The sequence below is a fragment of the Buteo buteo genome, chromosome 2, assembly GCF_964188355.1.
Source record: "Buteo buteo chromosome 2, bButBut1.hap1.1, whole genome shotgun sequence".
In the NCBI taxonomy this organism is placed as follows: Eukaryota; Metazoa; Chordata; class Aves; order Accipitriformes; family Accipitridae; genus Buteo; species Buteo buteo.
The window spans coordinates 33,423,171-33,448,725 of NC_134172.1; the positions used below are offsets into that span (position 1 = coordinate 33,423,171).

The following is a 25,555-nucleotide window of genomic DNA, read 5'->3' on the forward strand; positions in this document are numbered from 1 at the left end:
GATGCAGTCTTTTACACTTCTGTAACCATTGGCTGTGTCATTTTCAGTACTTTTTGCATTGTCAGCAGTAAGTGTCTCCATTTTAGTCTCCCATGTAAATCCATTCTATAACAACATCAGAACACTTACAATTAAAATGCATAACTAATTTACAATAGCAGAGCTTTATGATTTTTCCAGATCTTTGCAAATCAAGTTTTCACTGCTGAAGTGCCAGAGTATATCATGAACATTCATCATGAGGAACGTTTTACTAAGTTAAAAAAGAAGCAGACACAAGCTCTTGCTGAACCTGAATTGGCCTACTTTTATCATATTTTATAAAGATTTTTTTTTGCCATGTTCATTACCATGGAATCCAAAAAATGCTGAATCCAACAGCAGATTTGCAGTAAGCACTCAGCCTACAGCAATACACTACAGCTAAATGAGAAATAACAGAAGCAGCAAACAGAATGAGGAAACACGTGAATGAGGAAACAATGAGTGCAGATAAGCTCATCTCTGAAACAATTTCTGCTGTAGTTAATTATTAGAACTGTTGTGACATACATCCAGATGCAGTAGTGCTTCACAGTGAAGAGAATAAAGATACAGCAATTTACTCTGTAACAGAATTAAGCAAGCCTGTTTTTCTACAGATCTGTATCTATATCCCAATGCCTTTCACTGCAGTAACTGCAAGTGCCCTCTCTGTACATGCCATGATTTCCCTGCACTCTACCAACAGATCCCCTGAAAACTTCCTGACTGCCCATTGAAATATTTTGGTACTCAAGTTGCTTCTGAGTCCACTAAATACCTGTTAAAGAACTTACGCATTGGTTGGCACCAAGATCCCATGTGCTAAAAGATATATGACCAAGAAAAACAGAAGATAACAGCTGAATTCACATTTCAGCCATGGAGCTGAAGGCCTAAGAGCCTGAAGGCTCTGAGGCTCCAGCCACATCTCAGTGAAGGCATTCATTTGGGTTTCCCTCCTCCTCACACTCACTGATTTTTCAAAAACTATATAGGGACTTAATATCATTGAAATCTCTACGCCTCCATCAATTCTGATTGAAATCATGATCTTAAGGGTCTTTCCCAACTTAATGAGTCTGTGATTCTATGAAATTGAACAAAATGTGCAATTAAAGGTTTAAAATATTATTGAGACAAGGGTTAAAACAAGTAATGCTTTCAAGTATCTTTTCAATAGTAAAAGTTACAAATGAAAGAATAATGTTGCCTCTTCCCTTTCTGGAATAAATGTCCTGGGTCAGAGAACACAGTCCAGACTGCCATCACCAGCAACCATGTTCTATACTCCTGATGTAGGTATATGAGCTCCCAAGTCAAGTCAGATATGCATTTTCTTTTTATTAGTCTTCTTTGAAAGCAGTTTATAATCTCTCTTTATGTTGAAGCTGACAATTACTGTTCACTGTACACAACTTGCTGCTAGGCAGCAGGAGTCCCATAGGCAAGAATGCGGAACATAAACACACAGCGTGGGCAACATGAAATTTGCTTTCCCTATCACAGTTTAAAGTTTTAGCTACTAGCCAAGGCTGGGGATAACTCCACTCTTTTTTTCTTTAAACACAAATTTGCTTGAAAAACTCACTGTCACAATATGTAAAAGCAGAAACTCAGTGGGATTTAGAAATGCATTGCACTTCTGAGCATAAATTAAACAAAAACATTGTGTAAGATCATGGAACAAAATTTTTATGTGGATATTTCTGTCCATTTTGGACAGGTTCCTTCAACTTTCTTCTAAGCAACAAATCACACATGATTCTGTGACCACAAGATAGGATCTAGGACTAATGAGCTAGACTGAAATACCCTTGTTTTCAGTGTCCCATTCTGTCAAAACCACTAAGAAAAAGGCATTTACTTTGATTTAGATTAATCAAGAAATCACTACAACAAAAATATTGAAATAAGGTAACCAGACAATTAGAAGAGATACCCGGTTTACTGACTGCCATTTTCCAGCTCTGCCTCAAAATGAAACAGAAGCTGAAGTATAATCACAAGACTAGGTCCTAGGGCCAGCATCCTTAAGTGTGGCTCTTGATAAAAGAAACAGAAAGATCCAAGTTTTAAAATTCTTTTGAGAATGCATAAGAGCTATCTTTTCTGCTCTTAAATCCATGCCTTAAGATACTTGCAGATACGCTACATGATTATTACAACAGTGTTTGTATCATTGCCTCAAGTTGCGCCAGGGGAGGTTTAGGTTGCGTATTAGGAAAAATTTCTTCACCGAAAGGGTTGTCAAGCATTGGAACAGGCTGCCCAGGGAAGTGGTTGAGTCACCATCCCTGGAGGTATTTAAAAGATGTGTAGACGTGGTGCTTAGGGACATGGTTTAGTGGTGGACTTGGCAGTGTTAGGTTAACGGTTGAGCTTGATGATCTGAAAGGTCTTTTCCAACCTAAATAATACTATGATTTTGTGATTAAAGCTTACTCTTTAAATCTTAATCTTATTCTGGCTGCTACTGCTTCCATCTCTGCAAAAGGAGAGGTCCAGACAAACCAATCACCCTGTAAAATAAGTACATGTGCTCAACTTTACACCGAAATCATAAAAACACTAATACCTACGTTTTGAAAAACCCTAGTTCTGTCTGAAAATTAGATGGACAGCCCTAACCCCTACGTACCCAGAGTAACCCATAATTCAGTCCTTTCAGAGAATGAGGTCTGCTATGTTCTCCTAGACAAATCATGATCAACCTGTAGAGAGAGGGGAAAAAGGGCAGCTTTGCTATTAAGGAATGAAAACTTAATCAAGAATGACTGGAGGTGCTTTGCCGAGGAAAGAAGGGTACTGGTAGGCAAAACTAAGAAATGTCAAGGGTTGTGTCCACATTACCAATTTAGTGTGCACGACAGGTTCTTTTTGGTGCAAGTCTTTCCTGCATCCCTACTCAGAATCTACAAAATGCACTTGACTGTTGCTGGAAAGCTCAAAGTCATTCCCCTTTTAGTGGAATCAAGGTGAAAGTCATATGCGAGGGCACCTGCTAAAGCACATCATTTGCAGTGTGGTGCCCTAGCAGCCAGGACTCAGCATGCATTGTGTCCATATGACTGGCAACTGGGATGAATATCACTGCTGGTAAAGTCCCAGTTTACACATACAATCCTGAAACAATAACGGATCACCAAAAATCAAAGCTTAGTCTTTCTCTCTCTGTGCCACACCAGTAGATATATTCCTAATGTTACTCCAACGAAGTCCACACAAACTAGCATAATGAAAATGAGAATACAAATGAGGTGAGAATAAACAATGGTACTGGTATGAAGATGAAATACCTGATGCAACTAAGAGCTAGTTATTAATCAGGTTGACTTCACAAAACAAGTCCTGACTAACCATGAGAGTATTGGTTTTTTCGACGTCAGAAAAGGACACAGGGGTCATTTTAAGCGTGCAGCTGAACATGGAATTTCAGACCTCATATACAAGTTCAGCTTTTTAAAAAGTCATATTTTAGTTACAATGTCAAGAAGAAATAAGAAAATATTAATATTATATGTGCCAACTTAATAGTCAAAACACTAGGTTAGGACTCATTGTTTACACTTTAATAAATTATCTTGTAAATTGGAAAAATACTTGGAAAAGAGTTATATGGACAATACAAAGAGAAAAAAATCTTGTCCCAATGCGGAAAACTACAGATTGTTTAGGTTATTCTAAGAAAAAGCAAAGAAGTGATTGTTCACATTCTCTCAGTAAAGAGATTTCTAAATATATCAAGTTCTAAAATTAAGCAACCAGCAGAGAATTTAATCAGGCTTAGAAGCAGAGGTGAGCCAAATTCAGGCCAAGTTAAAATGCATGTTTTATCTTTAAATTTTTTTGAACAGATAAGATTATTCACTCTTGGAACAATTTACTTAAGAGAATCACCTCTTGAAATTATGCAAGATCATAAATGGTCCTTTTCCTTGCCTTTCAGTACACTGAACTGTCAACAGGTTAGAGATTAAAAGCTCTAGCATCACTACCTTGTTTTCTTTTTGCTCTCTCAAAACAAGCAGCAGATGACAATTTAGATGGGTGGTCTCCCATATGCTGAATACAGTAATTCTCACTCAGTATTCAGCATTGTTTGAGCCTGTGCCAAATGGGTGATCCTTGTGGATACAGTACACTTATCACAGTAAATCCAGTAACACTTATAACAATACTCTAATAATCCAGTCTAACTTCCAACTTGAATAATTGCAGTGTGTCTCCCTAGCATACACCCTCCAAATTATATCTGAAGACAAAATGCCTTTTCACTGCTACAGAGATGCCAGACTTCACCCAGGGTGTGGCAGCTTTGCACCACTGCACCAAACAGTTTCAAGAGCTAATATGCGAATTTGCAAAGTGCTTTGAGATCCTACAGGATGAGGAGTGCCATAAAATGGAAGTAATTATCCCATTAGCAAAAAAACTTTTTATTTTTTTCTTATGCAAGGCATTAGAATTTCTCCAAACATTCTTGTGGCAGAAATTAATTAGGGCAAGGTGGGGATTCATACAATATCCTGGCTCCACCATTGTGCCAAAGAACTAATCAAGTACAGAGCTATCTAAACTAGCAGTTTTCTCAACAGACCACCAATCTAGCTTCAGGTTTTGAATAAATGAAAGCATTACTGACAAAACTCATTTAGTACATTAATCTTAAAAAGAATTGGGTATGTTTTAAGGATAGGGAAAGAGGAAAAAATATTTATTCCTCTAAATCTCAGGACAAAGTTGCTAGGGTAAAAAGATGCCAGATGAAGTAACTGTAAAATCTCTTTGGAAAACATCTCAGAACTACAACCTGAAGACTGTACAAATTAGGATATTAATTTAGGTGACCCTGCATTTAAGCAACAGTCTGTGTGCATCAGCCTGAAGATGAATGGAGAAAGGCAGATCAAAATCCTTTGCAAAACTGCATTATTAAAAAATTAGCTCCATTGCAATTTTGCATCAAGCCCAAAAAATTACCAATTTTCAGCAGGAATTAAATGGAACAGAACTCAGGTTCTACTAAGTTCCAAAGAAATTTTTTTTTTTTTAAAGAGGACTAAAACCAGAGATAAAATCCTAGCCGAAATGGACCACAACAATGAAGGGGTGATGTTAATAAGTAAAAACTTCTCATGTAAGGAGAAATGAGATACTAAGCTTTCTTTCAATATTTAGGAGCTACACAGATTTCCTTGTCAAACAATCAGATCTAAAATCCTGATGACCCAAGGACAAATCAGCAGAAAGGCTTCCTTTGTTAGGTTATTTTGTATGCTTAGATTGCACATTGAAAAACTCACAGATATTCCCCATCTTGATACTAGTATACAGCTAATTAAAATCTATATTATTATACTATCAAAGGAACTGGAGCAGAAATTTCAACAAACCAAAATAATCCATGTTACTTTACTATTCAGCCAAGTAGGTTGACTTGGACCAACCAAGTAGGTAGTTACACTAAAACTGTAATTACCTATTACATTTCATAAACAGATAGAAGTATGCCGCCTTTAGGACCCCATACAAAGAAGAGCATTGGCTTGTACTACTGTCCTCATACAAATCATACAAGTAGTAGATTACTATTAGTTTAGCTAGCTCTTGTCTAATTCACAAATCATTTCTTGATTCAGTATTTCAGAATACAGTTGATGAGAAGGAAGAAAAACCTATAGGCTTAAACTGGAATGCAGAATTAGGAAAAGCACAGCAATGGTTGTGGTATATATTTAGAAGACCTGAACATATAACTACAAAATACAAAAGCAAAGTGGGTGACCAAAGCTGGGGATGGTGGAAAAGGAAGTGGATCTCCATACACACACACAGAGCATATAGAAACTGCAAAATACATCTGAAGAACAGTGAGGTAAATTGATTATCCTTACAACATAATACACTTAATAAAAGATGTCTGATGCTTTTTTTAAAGGATGAAGGCCAAGAAACAACCCATTACAGCTTAGGATAAAATCTATCTATCTTATCTACTTTTTGTCATATGTTAAAAACAATGGTGATCTCTTTTTCAGTGTTTTTACACTACAAAAACGAACAGCTTTGACTCACATCACCAATTCATGATTGAATAGCATCAGGCAAAAATTTTTTTCTCCAAGTGAATGTCTACAGGAGGTAAACATTAAGCTGTTCAGCCTTGCCAACAACTTAGATGCCTTAGAACACAGAAAGTTTCATATTTGGTGAATGTTAAAAAACAAAAAAGTTGAGGTGCCTTGAAGGTGCCAGATATCTTTAGTCTTAGGAAGAAGGCAAGCAGTGGTTTTTTTCAGGATTCCAACATTAGACTTAAATGCCCAAGTTCTGCCTCACTTACATTTTGACCCTTCGGTCCTTTTTCTGAATCTGACCCTTGCTCCCACAGTTGCCAAGGTTTTAGTCAACAATTTGTCCGCTACTGTTCATTTAATCGCCTGTTGCTCCTGGCAATGTTAATTTGACAGACACTGATTTCTTTAACAAAGAATGAACCCACAGGAAAATCCCCAAATCAGTCTAGACATTTTGCCTCGAAGGACTTGCCTGACCTATGCCAAAATATTACTAAACTGCTACAGCTGACTCCACTTCCCCTGCTACAGAGGATACTAAAATGCTTCACACATGTTTGAAGAAGAATCCCAGTAATATTGTGCCCTTTCAAAAAGCACTTTAGAAGTTTACAAAATCCACATGGAATACACCCCCTATTATTTACATACAGAAAAGACAATACTTTGAGCAAATATTTCTACAATGGGCCTAACAATAGCCAACTTCCTTTCTTACTCTGGCAAAATCTTCCCTGAACATTCTCAGGGGTTTGTTAGACAAGAACAATTTTGGGATTTCCTTTTCTTCCACTGAGGACCAGGTTGGACAGTTTGCAGAACATCTCTTCTCCCCATCTCAACCCCATCTGGGAACATCTTGTAATGATTTTTGGGGGGAGTGGAAGAACATCTGCCTCCCAGAATTTAGCATCAAAGTATTTGCATTATTCTCCCTGACACACTATTATTTTGTATCTTGTCATTACTATGCTTATATATAGCAGCTCTCTCCTATGCAGGCAGATGCTGTAACATCTCATAAGTAAATGTGATTGCTTATTAGCCAAAAAGCGGGTAATGTTGGCTATGAACAGATGTATTAATTCAGTGTAGTCCCAAAAAGTACTAATCTCTACATAGTTTCTACACAGATTAGGTAGAATCCCTAAAGTCAGCCTGTTCCGTGTGGATGTCTGTAAGGAGGTTATAGACACATCAGAGAAACATCTCTAAACATGTTGAAGGTCATCCTCCTTCAATGAATATTCCTGTTTCCTGTTCCTATTTTTTTTTATTTTTTTTTATTTCAACTTCATTGTTCTGATTAGCTAAATATAAATATCCATAATCTACAAAAGGTCTACTATCAACAGAAGATTAAACTAACTACATATGCAACACAAACACCCCCAAAAAATGGTGTAGCTTTTGTAGTAAATTTTCCCAGGTACAGAAGATCTTGAGGCTACGTATAAAACAACGTATAAAAGATTACTAGAAAAAAAATTGTGTATCAAAATTATTTTTTATATTAAGATTGTTATAAACCTATCACTCTATCTTTAAATAGTCACCAGACTTTACCATGCCATCCACATGTCAAGGATTCCTGCAGAATCACCTTCTAACATGTCCCATCCCTTCTCCAGCTGTGTGTAGGTAGCTCTTCCCTCTTACAAGGTCCTCAGCTTCACCAGGCTGGTCACATTGGTGAGCAATTCTATTCTATCCCCAGCATTCATGCTGACAATTCTCTAACCATCATATAATCTTCCCTAGGCTTTTTGTTTACATCTCTGACATAGAAGCTAGTCAGGATCTTTTACCACTCCTCTTCTGCTTCCATTTTCAGTTTTTTCTCTGCCAGATCAGGAAAGGCAAAGGTTTTTAATTGTTCCTGCTACCTTCCTCACTTTGGCAGATACATCTCAAAAACACAATGCTTTGTTAAATTTGGGTATTTCAGCCTTTGTATACTGTGGTTGTGTTATTTTGTACACTAACATGACACAACACAACAAGGTGCTTTGTGTTAAAGACAAAAGATCTCCAAGATCTCTGTGCATTTCACAATATGTCAGAAACAGGTATTATAGAAATCAGTCTCAGCCTACTCTGATTAAAAGAAAAAGGTAGTCTACCTGACTTCCTGATACTCTAATTCCTTAAAAGACACTGCTCCAGGGGAACACTTGACTTCTAGTAAGTGAAGTCTTCCCTCCACCCTCCTTCTCCCAGGCTTACAAGATCATACTTCACATTTGCTACTATTTAATTTAAAGAGCTGAACAGAAACATGAAACTACCTTAAGCAAAAATGAACAAGTCTGGTCTAAGGAATTTATCCTTTATTTGCTATCTTTGGAAAGGGTGGATTTTCAATTAACACTTAAACTTTTCTGATTTCCCTTAGGGCTGATAAGAATAGAAAAAAACCATGTGTTTCCAAAGATCAGGAATTTAATTCCTATTAACCTAAAAAAAAATTAAAAAAATTAAAAAATCCAGGTAGGTTAGAATTGAAGTAAATCATGGGGTTTGCAATTTTACAACTTTTCAACAAGTTTTACTAGTTACTAGAGATTTTCATTTTTTATTTTAAAAAGTTTAACTTGTCCACTACTAAAATTTACTGAAAGTTAGTGGTATGGTTCATTACATTGTGCAGGAAACAAGAACTCACAAATTTAGACATACCAGAACTAAAAGCACTGATGCAACATTACGTTTGTCCCCTTAACACATTTATACAGCCTTTTACCCAACATCCCAAGGAAAATCCCTGGCTAAGGTATAGCCTTCTGCCTGCAAGATACCACACGCATTATAAATACAGTTCTTTCTCCCCTTGCAGTTGTTTGCATCTGTCACTTGTCCACCTTGTGTCAAGCATGCATTATATAAATAAAAGCTATAACTTTTATAAATTTTATAAATTTAACAAATTGAAGGGTATGAAACCAGTGCTGTACTTCATAAGAATATGAGGTGAGGAGGGATATATATGATGAGTGACACAATAACACTCACAGGCATATATAAGGAGGCTTGTGTAATTCATCCTTTTCCCTCCTCAGAACCATCCCAACGCCAAATTCCAAAGTCCTACTACAAAGTGGAGGCATCAGAATATTTCACTGAAGTAGAAGTAAACAGCTGTTTTCCCATGCTTCATAGAACCAACTGAACACAGAGATTTGCAACAGAAAGGATTAAGTGGCCTTACATACAGGGATACGTGCCTGTATCTGCCAAAGTCCCATTATGTCTATTAATTTATTATAGTTAAGTGCTCTATCTAATGACACATAAGCCAGAATAGTGAGGCCTTTTAAGATCAAGACATCATTTTAGCTTCACTGGCTGTTGTGGGCTCTGAACAGTTGCTTAACTTCAATATTACTCTTAAATGTTTTTAGTCTGGCTTATGTGATGTCCAATACAGGGGCCAAGAGGTATCCTGAGTTAAAATTAAAATGTACAACAATGTAACAGAAACTTTATAAAGATGTTTAAATCAGTATCACTGATCCATTCTGGGGTGGAAGGAGTAGCTTATTTCCTGAACAGTGGTCTTCTGATCCTGCTGCATTGGTGCAATTATCATTTGAGGCAGAAGAATACTGAAAAGATTTCCCTTCCCTGTTGCACCTCCACTTACCTGCTGCATCACAAAAAGACAGACACAAAGTACTCCAAATTATTCTTTCACCAAGAAACAACAATGGTTCTCAAACTGCTCAAATTCCCCCAGTAAAAAAGTAAAAATATGGGACATCCGAATGTCTGGGGTTTTTTCCTCTCAAGCATATACACAGACATACCAAAAAAAAGCTGCTTCCACCACTAGTTGATGTTAAAATTGATTTTAACTGAAAAAGTCTGAGATTATTTTTAAGGAAATATTTTCATAAATCTATACTATTGTTTCAGTATGGTTAAAAAAAATTATTCAAAATTAACCATCTGAAGACCTAGCAGTATCCAGTACCTCACCAACATTTTTTGGATTGCTCCTCCCATTTCAGATTTTAATCCTCTCTGGGGATTAAAAACAAACAAACCAACCAACCCTACACTGCCAGTAGAAGTCCTTGGCTACCTTACAATAGCAGAGTAGAAAGATGAAATAATTTCCCCATCAGGATCAAGAAATATTATAGAATTGCGAGAGGAGGACCATTCCAAAGAACAGATTTCAAGTTAATACACCTAGCAAAAGGAGATGTGACTAGTGGTGACAAGAAACCTTTTTGAAAATAATATAATGTGTACCTTCTCGCAGAACCTAATTCTCTCACACAACAGGAGCAAAAATTAGAAACACAATGGAAATTATTTCATAGCATACTTCAGAGGTAATGGATTGAATACTTAACCCCATTTCTGGGTAACTGACCAAACAGACTCTAATTTGGTGTCACTTCCAGTTCAACATTTTTCCTTTTTTTGACAAAGTGGTTGTAATAAGGAAAAACCAAAGGCAGAAAAATCACATAAAAAAAATAAAAGTACTGGTTTTTAACCTTTGAAAAGCCCTCTTAAAGGGGTCTTAAATATCAGATATGCAAATGATGAAGAATCTTCGTTTTAACGAGCTCTCAAAGTCATTACAAAGACAACAGAGTGCATGCAATTTTTGAGCAACAAAATTTAAAAGGTTTCAACAGCAGTACTACAAAGCTGAGAAGTTAACAGGATGTCAGAAATCTTGACATCATCACAGATAAATCAGAAAGCAACATATATCTGAACAAAGAAGATCAGTTTGGAATACGTATGTTCTAGGCAACAGAGAAGAGGTAAGAGTGAAAACTAAATTGAGATCCAGCACAAAAAACCGAGATGCATCGCAATGAAATGCACACAAAATCCTGGCTGAACATCCTCAAAATCTGTGCTGGATTTTTGGCACCAAATGTAAAGGAAATTCACTGTAGTATACATATATTTTAAGACAATATTGTAAAAAAAAAAAGTCTTTGGCATTTATTGTATCTACTTCAATTAATTTTATGTACAAGGCATGCCTTTTCCCCCAAATCATTACTATTATTTTTTAATCAAGCAAGAAATAGAAAAAGTTTTCTAAGGAAATTACTTTTAATTTGATGAAGATCATACAGAAGTATTTTTATGTATTTTAATAGTGTTAATAGCTTATTCATTTCCAGTGCTAAATACATTCAAAACAGCAATAAAAGGAGAAGGAGCACTAGTCTGCTCTGCCGAAATTGGTACACGACAAGAAGAGCAAAAAAGAATATAGATGGCAAACCTGTAAGGATCAGATAACTTTTACTTGAATGTTGCAACTTAGAGGTCAAGATACTCAGAGATCTTACATTCATGAAAAAGAACACACGTGGAAGTAAACTCTCTGAATCTACGTACTCACATCAGAGGATGCATTTAAATAGAGATGGCGTTTAAAAGCAGTGTTCCACATTATCCACAATGTAACTGAAAAGCCTATGTTATTTGAAGCAATAATTCAAATGGACAGTTTCTTTCTAAGGAATGCATGCTTGACTGTTGTTTTTCCCCACACTGTTGTTGCATAAAGGTCACAAGTGTATAAAATACACAGGAGTGGGATCATGATCCCATGCCTAGTCAGCTAAAATTAATTCCATTCCCAGCTTTGTGAATGACTTGCAACATGAGCAACAAAATTATTTTATCTTTTTTTGTTCATCTGTACAATGATACTTACCCACTTCACCAGGTTGTTGTGGGAACTAATGATGGGTATGTAAATATTTAGGAAGCATAAGCTGCATCCATTCCTACAAAAATCTGTCCTACAGTAGCTTGACTAAGTTTTTCAGGACAACAATTATCTATCTTTTTTTATTTGTTTGTACAGTTCCCAGAACAATAGGGTCTTAATCCTGGACTTGGACAGCTAGGCACCATTGAAACATAAATAATTAGCAAACAATATGAGTTGAGAGATTTAGCAAAGTGTTATCCTTCCCAGAGCTCCAAGGCACAGAGCATTTAAATGATCAGAATTTAGCCAATGCAAAGGGAACTGGGGACAAGGAACCATAGCCTTGGTTGCTTGCTAACAACTTTGGTGGCTTGTTCTTGAAAGAGCAGGGATACAAAAAAGAAGACTGATGGAATGCATCTGTGACAAGAGAACACTATTCAGAGGAGCATAGGGACTGCAAATATAGTTGCCTTTTGAGCAAGGCATTTAGGGTAAAAGCTTTTTATGCATTTGCCAGCTCTACTGTATCTCCAAACTAAGAGCAAACACAGTAGGAAAAAATAGGAGTTTGTTTTAGTTTTTGGTTTGTTTTTTTTTTTTTGAGAAACAACACATAAACATGCAATTTGCCAAAAAGAGATACACATCAACAAGAAAGAAACAGTTGCATAACCAACAGTAGCTGTTGTCTCTTGAGATGTGTTCTCTGCATGTATATGCTGCCTTTATCACGAGTATGCCCACCACATTCAAGCTAGAGTCTCACTTAGAAGTATTAGCTGTGCGTTATCATGCACATCAAGAACATCCCCCTGCTTCTTGTCAGAAGTAAAAAGGTTGAAGCTAGTCCAATCACTTGAGTAGCTCTTCATCTTGGACAGCCCTTCATCTTCAGCATCTAAGAACAGCTTCATGTAACAAGCATAAAGGGTATGACCTGGAATTTGTGCCAACATTTCTAAGTAAAACAATTACTGAACAATTAAGCAACTGTTTCTTCTTCATTGCCTGTCCATGCATTTGTTCTGTTGTTGGTGACTTCTAAGCTATGTACTCTCTGAAGGTGGATATCAGTAATTTGGGCTTGTTTACTCTAGAAATGAGACTGATGAGAAGCATGACTGTCAGCATTACTGGAGTGCAAAACAATTCCTTCCAAGTGACAAATGAAGAAATGCTCTGCTTCCAGTCAGTCTGGAAGATACCTGGAGGACAGGCAATTTCCACAAGGTGATGAATGAAAAGGAAGTAGAATGCTGAGACGAAAGCCTGGAGCGTTTCCAGTAACCTGAATGCAGGGTGGGGCAAACAAAAGCAGTCTTCAAGAGGTATAAAGGCAAAGAGTCAGGGTTTAACACACTACACACAATTTTTTATTTTCTTAAATAAAGATCATGTTATTGATCAAGCAATATATTAGGAAAAAAAATGGAGAAATACAACAGAGACCTAGTAAATATTATTTTCAGGCACTAATCAAAGTACATACAATACACACACAACACAAAACAAACTAAACACTTATTTACGTAGATGTATTGAGTTAATATTATCCCAATATTTTAGAACAGCCTGTATCCCATCATTTTATTACATGTCATTATTACACTGTGCATCCAAAACTCTTTGATACCCTCAGTCAACAATACATACTTACTACATACCTAACTTTAAACACATTAACCCACACATTTAAGTAATCTGTTTAATGCACAATAAAAATCAAAGCAAATCTATCTTTCCAATAGTTTAGATCCCTCACCCCCTCTTGTATTTGGCAGTTTGATAATCGAAAAACTTGAATAAATTAGAATAATAAAGCATTTTCATCAAAAGACTACAGAGAAGTAATATGCATACAGTTTGATGTGATCTGAAATAGATGCTGGATCTCTATTTTTGAAATAAGAGAAATAAAGATAACTTTTTTTTTTTAACCTAAAGTAAATGGAAAAAAGTCTTAGAAAGTCTCAAAGTCTTACCTGTCGGTATGCTTCATAGATTATATCAAACAAGAAAGCCTGAGGCATTTCACTTGCTCTGTACCTAGCACGTTCCAATGAGTGGTCTAAACAGCCATCTGCAGCAGAGGCAATAACAGTAGAAACTAGAGGACGAATTGCTCCTGCTGCCTGTGGAACAAAACACAAAGAGAGGTCTAAATGTTATTAATATTAATGTATATGAGATAGCCGCAGTTAAAAAAAGTAAGAGTTTTAAAATACATTTTCTAATTATTTATCTTTTATGTATCTCATAATGGATGTCATACTACTTAGTCTGTATGACACTTTTAATATGAATATAGCAATGGAAGACTGTAAGTACAAACTGAGGGCCAATAACAACAACAAAAAATATCTTAAGTCCTTCATAAACATCTACTGCAAAACATGTACAGATCTGAGATGTTCGTTTTTCAGACTTTCTTCTACACACATACATATTAGGTGGTTTCTGTGAGGACAGTTCTAGGCCTATTCAGATATCAAACAGCAGGAGACACACCTGAGACGTCTTGACAATTCACAACACCTACTGCTTTCACAGATTTCAATATGGCTAAACTGCTCAGAAATAAGCAACAAGAAAAGTTTCAGAAAATTGAGCTTGTTCCTCCATGTTGAATTCACCCTGTGAAATACTGAGCAACCACACTTACCAGCGAAATCACTGCAAACACACTACATACATCAGAAAGTATTCGATATGTGGCAGCACTGTGCCCCAGAACAGATATTTAAATGCTTATATTTCAGTTTTGGCTTTGCTTAAGATTTTAAACTAATTAAACATGTATCTCTGATCTTTTCATCAATACGTAGTATTAAAGATCTATGGCATCTCTGAAACAGAACTCTTCTAGCTGGTTTTAGTCATTTTGATACCAGAAGGTTACCCACACTTCATCAGTCAGTTATCAAATGCTCACATGAACTTTATATGAAGCTAAAGGCAATTGGGACAAGAGTTGTCCATACAATAATGAAGAAAAGGATGCAATGGCAGAACATTGCTTATCAAGTCACAGGGCAAAAAGCATGCTCCCTAACAATGCTAACCACTGAGAATGGCATCCTTACACTATACTGTTTATTATCTATTTTTAAGAGTACTAAAAAAGAATAACTGATACTGTTTCAAAACATCTGGAATTATCCAACATCTTAAATCAGTATACCTAGAAAACTGCTCCCAATGGTGAATTCTGACACTTTTCACTGCAGTCACAGAAGATCTGAGGCCTAGTGAGCTTTGACACAGAAAAAAAATAGGTCTCATCACATAAAATAAAAGCACTGTTATTGTTTATCTTCTGTCGGCAAATCCTGCCCTCATACATATGAGTCCTGTCCATTCTTACACTATTTCTGACCTCAGATAAGCATACAGTGGTGGAATGAGACATAAAAAGTGAGCCCAAAGTCTTTTTCTTCTCAGAAGAGAAAGAACTAGTTGTCTTCCCTCCCCCTTTCACACTGCTGAACAATAAAACAAAGAGGAATGCAGTCAGCGTGTTGAGCACTTTATGAGCTCTAAAATACAGCTTCTTAGTTCACTCTTTTACAAAATGAGGACAGAGATGTGAAACAATTTCTAATGTCCAAAGAGTTCTGTTATGCACGAGCTACCAGGGCAGGGAGAAGGGAGAAAAGATTCAAAAGATTAATTTGACAAGAGAAATATCTGAACCACTTTCTCAAAATCTGAAAAGCGCTTTTTCTTTCTAATACATGGGAAGAGCTATCTATATAAAACACTACATGGAGCAAAACAGTATCATTCAAAGGCAAAACATGGTACAGAAAGATCAGCGAGAACTATGACATTACAGAACTGCCTGGAAAGGATCTCAAGAGGTCATCTAGTCCATCTTCTGTCCTAGGCAGGATCAATTTTACTTCTGTAATAGAAAAGACAAACTGACAAAACTGAATACCACTATAATTTTAGTAATACATCAATGTATTAAATGAGGAGTAAATTTAACAGATGTACTTTGAGGAAAAGCTGTGCATAAGCAGAAGTAGAGAGACTAAATTATCTGCAACTTGTCCCCTCTGTTTCCTATCATTCCAGGACATGGATTATTACCTCTAAAACCCAGCTGCTGGGCATTTGGACTATGTTATTTTGCTCTGCCGTCATATTTTAATTGGTCACACACACACACAAAAAATTATAAAATTAGAAGGTCATGGGAAAAGAGACAGAGCAGCATGCTAGCCACAGCTTTTCTGTAATTAGTTAAGTCTATTTGAAATTTTTTTTCTGAAACAGTTACAATTCCAGAAAACCAGTTAGCAAAAGAGGATTTCTTAGGCTGATCCAATATTTTATTACAGTTTTTAACAGTCATGTCATGTTACATTTTAAGCATAAAACAGGCCAAGAGAATACAATGTGACTTGCGTAACCAAATCTCACAAGTGAAACACGCACTCTGAGGAACAAAAAACCAAACTGCAATTCTAAATAAAATTGAAATACTCAAAATTATATCTTAAAAGAGCTCTGAAACACATTGTTTTCTTGACATCTGGTTTATTGCACAATAAAAATCATGAATGTCTGTATCTGCATCTTTGTGACAATACTGAACCACATCTCCTGCTCTGCTGAGGCCTAGCTCTTCCAGAACATTCAAGAAGATCTAATTTCTAATAAATCCAAACACATCATTTTTTCAAAACCCCAATTAACTTCTCAAGTAATTGAAAGCTTCATGGCACCTAAAATTCAACAAATGGCATTTTTTCAAACAACTACACTTGTGCTTTACATTATCCCAGCTCTGAGTCCAGTGTGGCAGGCTGAGAGCTTCTCACCTGTCTTCCCTCCATTTCAATGAGAAATCACAAGTCAGGCAAGTCCACTCAAACTATACCTCACATGGACTGAAAACATGAAGTTTAACACAAAGAATAAGATATATGACTGACTTCTGACCATGCAAGGGAAATTTTTACTACGTATGCAGTAACAGGATAACTAGCAGTCATTTGATTAAAAAAATCAGCTTTTATTTCAAAAAAGGACAACTCAGTCCATGACTGCTCTATGGTCTAAAAGCAGAATGCAGAGCTCTAGTACTTACTAAAGCCAGGCAGCTTCTACCGCACAGAAAACCTTCATGTGATGAGCAGCTGGGGTCCAAAAGCCATGAATCTATGAGCTAGAGCATACTTGCTAAGATGCAGCACTGAGCTGAAACATTGAAATCCTGAGCCAAGATACAGAAACTGGTTGGTTATTTTGCTCAGTACTGGCTCACCTTTCTGCAGGACCTTCCTCTGTCTCAGTATACACACATGGGCTCCCTCAACCAGATGATGTGACCCAACACAGGGCTGAGTTTACCACCTCAGTGACACAAGAACTACATTAGTTCCTAAGGCCATTTTCAAACTGGGTGAAACTGGGATCAAGCAAAGGAAAATACTGGCTTCTGTATGCCCTGTGCTGTTTTCATATGGGACAAGAGAGCTGAGATCCTAACACAGGAAACCTCGCATCTGCAGTACTTCTGGCGACATTCTCTAGCTGGCACATGCCGACACAGCTGCCAAACCCAAACTGGCTTACACAGACCTCACCGCACGTGCTTCTACTTCCAAAATTGGCTCATGGGTATCTTCATTCATGGTGTAAACATAATATTTGACATGTAAAATCAGAAGAATTGAGCTGTGAATTTTGTTCTCATATACAGGCCAAAGAGGGGCACAGTTTAAGATGTATGGCTCATTCTGTGGTATTTCCTTCTGCTTAGTGCAAGCGTCCTCCCTACTCAGCACAAAGCTATTCAGCACAAAGCCTCTTCTGAATTCCACTCCTAGCAGTCTTGCAATGAGCTAAACAGGGAATTTAGGTACTTAAGACAGGGCTACAAGACCATATTTTTAAGTTCAGAAATTTAAACATTAGGGCACAGTAGGGCAAATAATACAATGAAGCACCACGGTATCAAAAGGAGCTTTTGCCACTGATGACTGTGGAGTGTAAGTGAAGAACACAATCACCCAGCTAGTCTATGTCTATTCAGCTACACCACCAAATATTTCATTCTTTGCAAGGAATTTCCATGTTGTTTTTCTGGTTATGAATCAATAACAAAGAATTATGTCCATATAAGTAAAGAGAGTATATACTGAGTCTCAGGTATTTGAATTTTATTTGTTCTAATTCGAGAAGCTTTGACTTGCTATTTATGTCAGGAATGTACAGGTATTTGGCCCAGCTCTCAGGCAAGAGGCTCAGACATGAATTTAAAAAAATCAATTAAAAAAAGAAAATCTGTCCTCATTTAAAATTATAAGTACTTGGTAGTGTCACTATAGTTTTACAGACCCTTTTTTTTTCACTTTGAACTAGCCTACCACAAAATACACATCCTCTGCATCTAAAGCAAGTGGGTCTTACACTAACATTTCCCAGAGTACTCATCTTCCAATTTCTAATCATTTTGACCAAGATCTCAAGTAGCTTTGCTTTCAAAATCATACACAAAATGCATCATACACCCTTCCTGAATGTGAAGTGGATAGTTAATGGATAGTTAAGCTGAATTTTTTAAATGTACACTTTACAGCCTTCAAGCCACTCCACTTGAAAGACAGTCAAGCACTAGTTTTGGTGAATCTGGCATGCCCAGGAAATGCATACACTTCTTTCCCCCATTTTTGTATATTTTATTAAATAAATTAGTTGAAGTATCAAAACATCTGTGGGCAAGCTCTTAAAACATTCTTTCATAGCATTACAGACATTGAAACAAATAATGCTAACCAGTCAGTTTTCTTTTGCAGACAAAATATCAGAACAAAACCCATCCTTTTAATCTATCATTTCCTTTAAACAATCCTAAAACATCCTGAGAATGCAGAATTCCATCAACTGCAGTGGAAGTGACAGACTGGTATCTCTCAGAAGCAAGCTCATCCATCCATTTGCTGAAAACTGAACCAGCCTCTGGATGCTTTTAGAAACAACAGGTGTCTTTTATAACCCATTTTAAACAGCACAAATCAAAAATGTTTACAAACATGTTCTCAGTTTTGCATTCAGTTTTTTGCATAACTGCCTAGAGCATGCATACATTCAAGATTTAAAGATTTGATGGTGACTGAAAAAAAGGTAGAGAATGAAGTGCATCATGCAGGTCAGTATAATAGGTTATCACAAGTATTTTCAACAGATTCAAGGCATACTAATGCACCTTTCCACTAAACAGTAACAATGTATTGTTCTTATTTTATCATACTTTTATTCTGGTAAGAAATTTTTTAGATGCGTGTATTCAGTGATTACATGACCAGGGTCTGTTTTAAGATCAGACAACACAGTCAACACAGGAAGAGTAAAATCCAAGCAGTATTGATGACATCTTTTATTACAAAATGAAGTACGAATGTTCAGGCCACAGAAGCCTACACACAACATAGCAACCTGACTGACACAATGCAGTATAGCTTATTTTTACTGAATATTCATAAAAACTGAAAATCCTCATTTTATTTTAAAAAAAACAAACCACAAAACAGAACCCATTAAAATTTCCAAAAGGATTAGGGGGGCAGATGGAGCTTATATGACAAGCAAGAAATTATCCAGATTACAAATACCCCCAACACATAGTGCATTATTCAGCTGAGACCAACACTCCACATCTAGAATACAACCTACCAAGAACAAGTTATCAAAGAGCCAGAAGCTCCAAAAGAGCATGAAAACCAACACAACCACATCACTGATCTGGTAACTTTTGATAGCCAGATTTGAAACACAACAATGCTAAACAGCTGCAAAGCTCAACAAGTTGAGTGATATGGACTAGAAAGAGAAAAAAAACCAATGCAGTGGCACAAAATCCTTAAGAAAAATACCATAAGTACAATTCCTTTTGTTTTACAACAGTGTGGTAACAAGCTCAGACAACCACAGATCCTGCAAGCTGGCATACTAAAAAAAAAGTATGCTACATCTTTGGCATGCCCCTGTCCCCAGTAGGCCCCAAGTACTGATGAAGACCCAAAAAGTTCACTTACACAGCCAATGTGCAACCCTAAATTTCAAGTGAGTGGGAATCACAGTCTAAAACTTTACGGAGTCTAGTCCTAAATGAGCAGACTCTCCCATCCTTCTAGCATGACTCCCTTCTACATTTAATTACACCAACAATACTTTTCTTCTCCATTCACAGCCTCTATCTCCCCTGAAATTCATTTTCCCTATGCTTTCTATCTTCTCAGCTGTCTAGCAGCATTAAGTAAATGTACATTTTATATCTCACTCACCCTAACTGCATTAGACTCAATGTTTTAAATTTACGTAGGAATAGACCTGATGTCAAACACATACAAGCATAGCTTATGAGTGCTATCTTTAAAAGAATGTCCCTATTCTCATGTTTTTAATGTTTTCTCAATATTCATATTTATTAATTCTTTAATCAGAGTTGGTTTCAACTGTGACAAGCAAAATAGTACTGAACCAAGACTCCCAAATAATTTAGTCACCCTGCCTTAGAAAAAATAAACTTGTCTTGCATATATATATATACACTGAAATAGAAGTATATTAGAATATATTTTCATCACTTCAAAGCAGCTGACTTCGTCAAAACTGTATGCTGGAGACTGTGGGGCTAGTCACACTTAGTAGGACAAATACATCCATCTTGGAACTCCATTAAAGTCAATTTTGTAGAGGTGAATTTGGTAAATACACAAACAATTTTATCTTGCTTTTCCATGAAGGCAAGGATTGCATTAGGACACTGTTCAACTATGTAACAATAATAATCGATGTTAATTTAGACAAGCTAGGTATCTAACAGTTTACAAATATGTCCTGGAATGTTTTTTATTAGGTGAAAGATTATTTATATGTTACCAAACACTACCATCTCCTAAGGATTTCAGTCTAAATTAGGTCTGGCTATGTACCAGTGAAAGAAGCTCAGAATAACTATGATTAATTTCTTCTCATTTTATTCCATCAAATTGTTTCCACATGTTACTACAGGGAAAGTATTCTTTTACACAGATCAAACTACTTGCCATGAAGGGCATTCACAGCCAACTACAGTATGAAAAAATACAGAAATAAACACAGTATCTGTGATGCATTAAACAGGTAGAAACATGCATTTCTATTCAGACATCTGCACTCAAACTAATTGTATCTGTAGTAATCAACATGCTTCAGCCAGACTCAGTAATTACCATTTAAGTTAGAAGAATTGTCTCTACTGAAAGATTTCTTATTTCAAATTTATCAAACAGAATCTTCAAAGCAAAATTCAAAAACTCAATTATAAGATTAAAATATTTCACATATTTAAGAGGATGTTCTTTTCAAATCTTTTATATTGTAAATCTGAAGGGGAGAATATCTACTTAAAGTCATATAACTATCTTTGTAAAATAAAGCAATAAGAGAATTTCTTCCAATGCACATTGAAGGTATCACATTGAAATACGGCTTTTTTTTTTCCTTATGTTTCTTTTTTTCTTTTCCTTTTCTGCATTTTGTATCCAGCTGTTGTCTAGGGTCACATTTTATATTCTCTATAACCAAAAGTTGTAATCTATGGTAAGTTTTATGATTCCACTGCAGAGGTGGAAGACTTGGAGTATTTCCTCCTCCAGCCTACAAAAATCCTGGCAAAAGAATTCTATTTAGATGGAAAAGATCAGGACATAGATGAAGTAACAACACAAACTATCAGCTACCACTCCTATACAGAAGTATAGTTGATAACTACAATTTGGCTATATGTGCAAAGTTTTCTAAACTTAGGTGTGAACACATGTTCAAGCCCAGACTAGCCAAACTTCCAAACTGAACCAATCCAAGACTGCACATAGTCCACAGAGTTCATAACCTCCTTCTGCACCCAGAAGCCACCTACTTGCTGTACAGCAAGGCAAGGCAGCAGTCTGGCTGCATGGGTTCAACTCAAACCTGTCACAATCTGCCCCCATAACTCCTTCTGTTAATGTCATGTCCAAAAGATCCCCCCCCAAACCAGTACCTCAGCTGCACGCTTCTTTTGAAGGACCAGATATGGCATACAGTCAAGACTATAGGACAACCAGGATGACTCACTCAGTAAAGAACAGCAGACCACAATAAAGGTAGAAGTACTCTCATTATCATGCAGAAACACAAATTTGAGTCCAGGGCACATCATGCTTTCACCCACACTCACACCCAGACTCTACCATGTAGCATAGACATAATTTGTGTGGCAGTGCTGTGGTGGGGACAGGATTCCTTCTACCGACAAACAAGTACAATCCACAACCTGGGCTGTGTATCCATTGGAGATTAAGGCTGAAGAAAAAAAGGTTACCTTCTTTCTGCCAGGTATCTTCCTTTTATTAAACAACAAGAATAATTCTTAAATTACCTTATTTTGAATTTTGTTGGGAAAAAAACCCAACAAAATTCATAGTCATTATGGGCACACCATCTTTGATTCTCACTAGTGAGATACCCACTAAAATTTCTTCTATGTAGGCAGTATCACCAATGAGTCAAATTCCAGCTATCTTGACATATTTGTACTGGCAGCTTTTAATTGCCCAAGGAGAGCACTGGTTGAAATGTTAAACAAGCCTGGAGTAACACAGATATTAAACCTAATCATCAGCCAGACAAAAAGAAGGTTAATTAGAACAGATGTAGGGAGTTTTGAACACTATGAAAAAAGGTTTGTATGCTAAACTTCACCTCATTTCCTTAAAGTCTGTTTACCCAGCTGGCTAGGAGCAACAGTCAAACTCACTAAAATTGGGCACATGTTAATCTTAAACCAACACCAGGAAGGAAGAAGTTATAATTGTGTTTATTCCTAGCTGCAAAAGAGGGGATGTTTAATCAGAAATTTAATATACACTTTGATCCAATGTTAATGAGCTGACACTATGTTGTACATTGAACTGACTTCAAAGACACAGGATGCCTTAAACAAATGTAATGTATATTTATGACACTGTTTAAGAAAAAGAAAACATTTCTTCTAATGAGGTCACCTTTATCAGAACATACTATCTGAGTAACTGGGGATAGTACATGTACATCAAGACATGTCAGAGCCTCAATTAGCTATAGCAAACTAAAGAAGATTACCAATAACAGAAACTGTTGCTCAAAAATTAAGACTGCAAATGTTCTTTTTTACTTTACACAATTTTTGTTCTTTTGTACTTTACATAATTTTTGTTCTTTTGTATTTAAAGCATTTACCTCTATGCGTCAGATCTGATTGACAACATGCTAAATTCTACATGTTATTCTGTGGAAAAAGTAAGATTTCTCAAAGAAAATCAGGAGGATTCCCCTCAAAAAGACAGGATGATAGGAATATGCAACTGAAAATATATATGAGGTGGAGGAAGAAAGCAGAACTAGGCATATCACAGGCCGCAATTCTTCAACACGCAGCACTGAAAACAAGCTCAAGAACATACTGAAAGTGGAAAAGAAGCAAAACCAAGAACATATATACGTACTAAGAAAAAGCAAAGAGCGGTATTGCAAACAACGATACAACTAGTTTATGTAAACATTTGATTTCATATTAAAATTGTATTTTTTTAAAAAAGCAGATTGAAAATAAGTCTTAAGAATGTCATTTATGTGGCTCTTATATCATGAGTTACTGCCATAAATCAGATGTACTATTTTTAATACAATAAAGAATAAAATTACAAAAGTTAGCAGGATTAAACCAATACATACGTTTATAATGGTGTCATACAAATTATATAGCATTTCTTCTCATGCATTCCTTATCTGTGCATTCTTTGTGAGAAATAAAAGAAAGGTAGAGGAAGTTCGTGTTTTCCATAAATACAGTAGTACTGTATATTCAATAAAATATATTTTATCTTATTATTAGCCAAATAAGGTCTTATTACCTTAGTCAACATATTCAGCTAATTTTTGTCACAGTGCCAATAACTGGTAATGTTTAACAACATGTTCTCATTTATTAAGGTTTTGGTTTCTTCTTGATAGCTTTTTTTAAAGTACTTCAAAGTTTGTATAAAGCCTGCATAATGCTACCAAAGATCCATACTAAGTATATGATCCAGACCACAGATAGCATCCCCCACCTGAAGAGCAGCACATGCTGGTATACTGCTTCAAGACTTTCTTAGGACGTATTTAATCTTTTCAGTTGTCAGCAATAGTTGTATATGATACACAATTATGATGGATTCTATAACATGTAAAATTCAGTCTAAGCAATTTAAACGTTCCAAAGCAAACCATGTGGCCAGTATGCTACCAATAGTTTTCAAAATTTTTAGAAATATTTTAAAGTATACTTACAGCTTCAAATTTTGGCATTCATTCAACATAAGATGACAATAAGACGAGCTACCAGCACTCTCTAGTTCTAACTCGTGCTATACTGCAAATCTAGGTGGCAAAAATTAAACAGAATATTTGCTATAAAAATTAATGAATCAAGAAAACAATCATTTTTGCCTCTAAAATTAACAAGACTGTTTATTTTACTTTGCACAGTATCATCTTGCATTAACAAGTAACAAAACACATCTTACAGTCAGCAAGCCATCTTTCATAACCTAATTACTGATTTACATTGCAAAAAGCTATCAGAGTGCACTGTGCCACAAAGGATTTTGCATATTTGACTAAGTCAATATAAAGAAGAGTTAACATCTGTATTCAGTGGAGTAGAAATCTTGAAGCTACTGCCACAGGAGTTACAATTACAGTTAAGAAGTTATATTTTACCACCAGAAAGTCTACATCATTACAAAATCAGCAATATCATGTTGTGAAGTCTACTGATCCACTGCATATCATTAAACACATAATTTGCATCATATTACGAAGAAAGATGAAAAAAAATCTTGAGGTATTGTAGGAGGACTCTTGCACAATTTAATCAACCAAATGCAAAACTGCAACGTTTAATTAATAACTCTTTCCCACACACACAGTCCTGAGCAACCAAAACCACAGGCACTATAGTTTGTGGTCATGCAGTTCCCTAAGCAACTCTGCACCTGCTTATCAAATGTCTTTGCCTTCTGAATTTGCTCAGCTGCTTCTCTCAGAACTGCTTGTGTCCTCTCCTTGCAGGAAACCTTGCACCCAAGCTTCTTTCTCTCACAGCCCATTAGATTCAAAATTTCAAGTCACCTTTCTATACGAGCTTCATCCAAGACCTCTTCTGTTATCAAGGGCCTCATAAAATGGATCATTATACCTTACTATGAAAGTTTGGCTCAAATAGTGACTCTAATACTTGTACGTATGAATTTGATACCTCATGAATTCTCTCCTACATGCTCCAATGCTCCTCAAGGCAGTTTTAGTTCTATCTGTACCACAACCCACTTACTTACCTTCTTGGAAACAGAAGGATAAGCACAGAACCAGTCCAGCAAACTATTACAGTGTATGAAACAGGCCAAGTTGGCTTTCAGAAGTTCACCTAACCTGCAGGGCTGGTGTTGTCCTTGCCACAACCACCCGGAACACCAACTCAGCCAAAATGCAGCTGGGGGCATTTCTGGATGAAAACTCAGATTTCTTTTCAGTGCAATATTTGGTGAAAAAGGGAAAAACTTGGGGAGGTGTGCATGCCTAATCCTTAGCCAGAGAGATATGGCTAAGAATCTCTTCCTGATCTTGCCATGTAGAAAGTGGCTAGAATGATCCAAGGCCTTTACTCAGCTCCTCACACATGCTGGACAAGCTG

The 25,555-nt window shown here is 36.4% G+C and overlaps 1 protein-coding gene across 5 annotated transcripts in view; it reads right to left on the minus strand.

Annotated features, from left to right (window-relative positions):
- CRPPA (CDP-L-ribitol pyrophosphorylase A) overlaps positions 1-25,555 on the minus strand; it is a 122,413-nt gene that overhangs the window by 84,080 nt on the left and 12,778 nt on the right. For all 5 annotated transcript variants that reach the window (XR_012653465.1, XM_075050141.1, XM_075050149.1 and 2 more), the window contains exon 3: positions 13,785-13,934. Coding sequence is in view for 4 of the 5 variants with exons in the window: in XM_075050141.1 (XP_074906242.1) it covers positions 13,785-13,934 (150 nt within the window). In the remaining variant the exon portion in view is untranslated. The remainder of the gene's footprint in view (positions 1-13,784; positions 13,935-25,555) is intronic.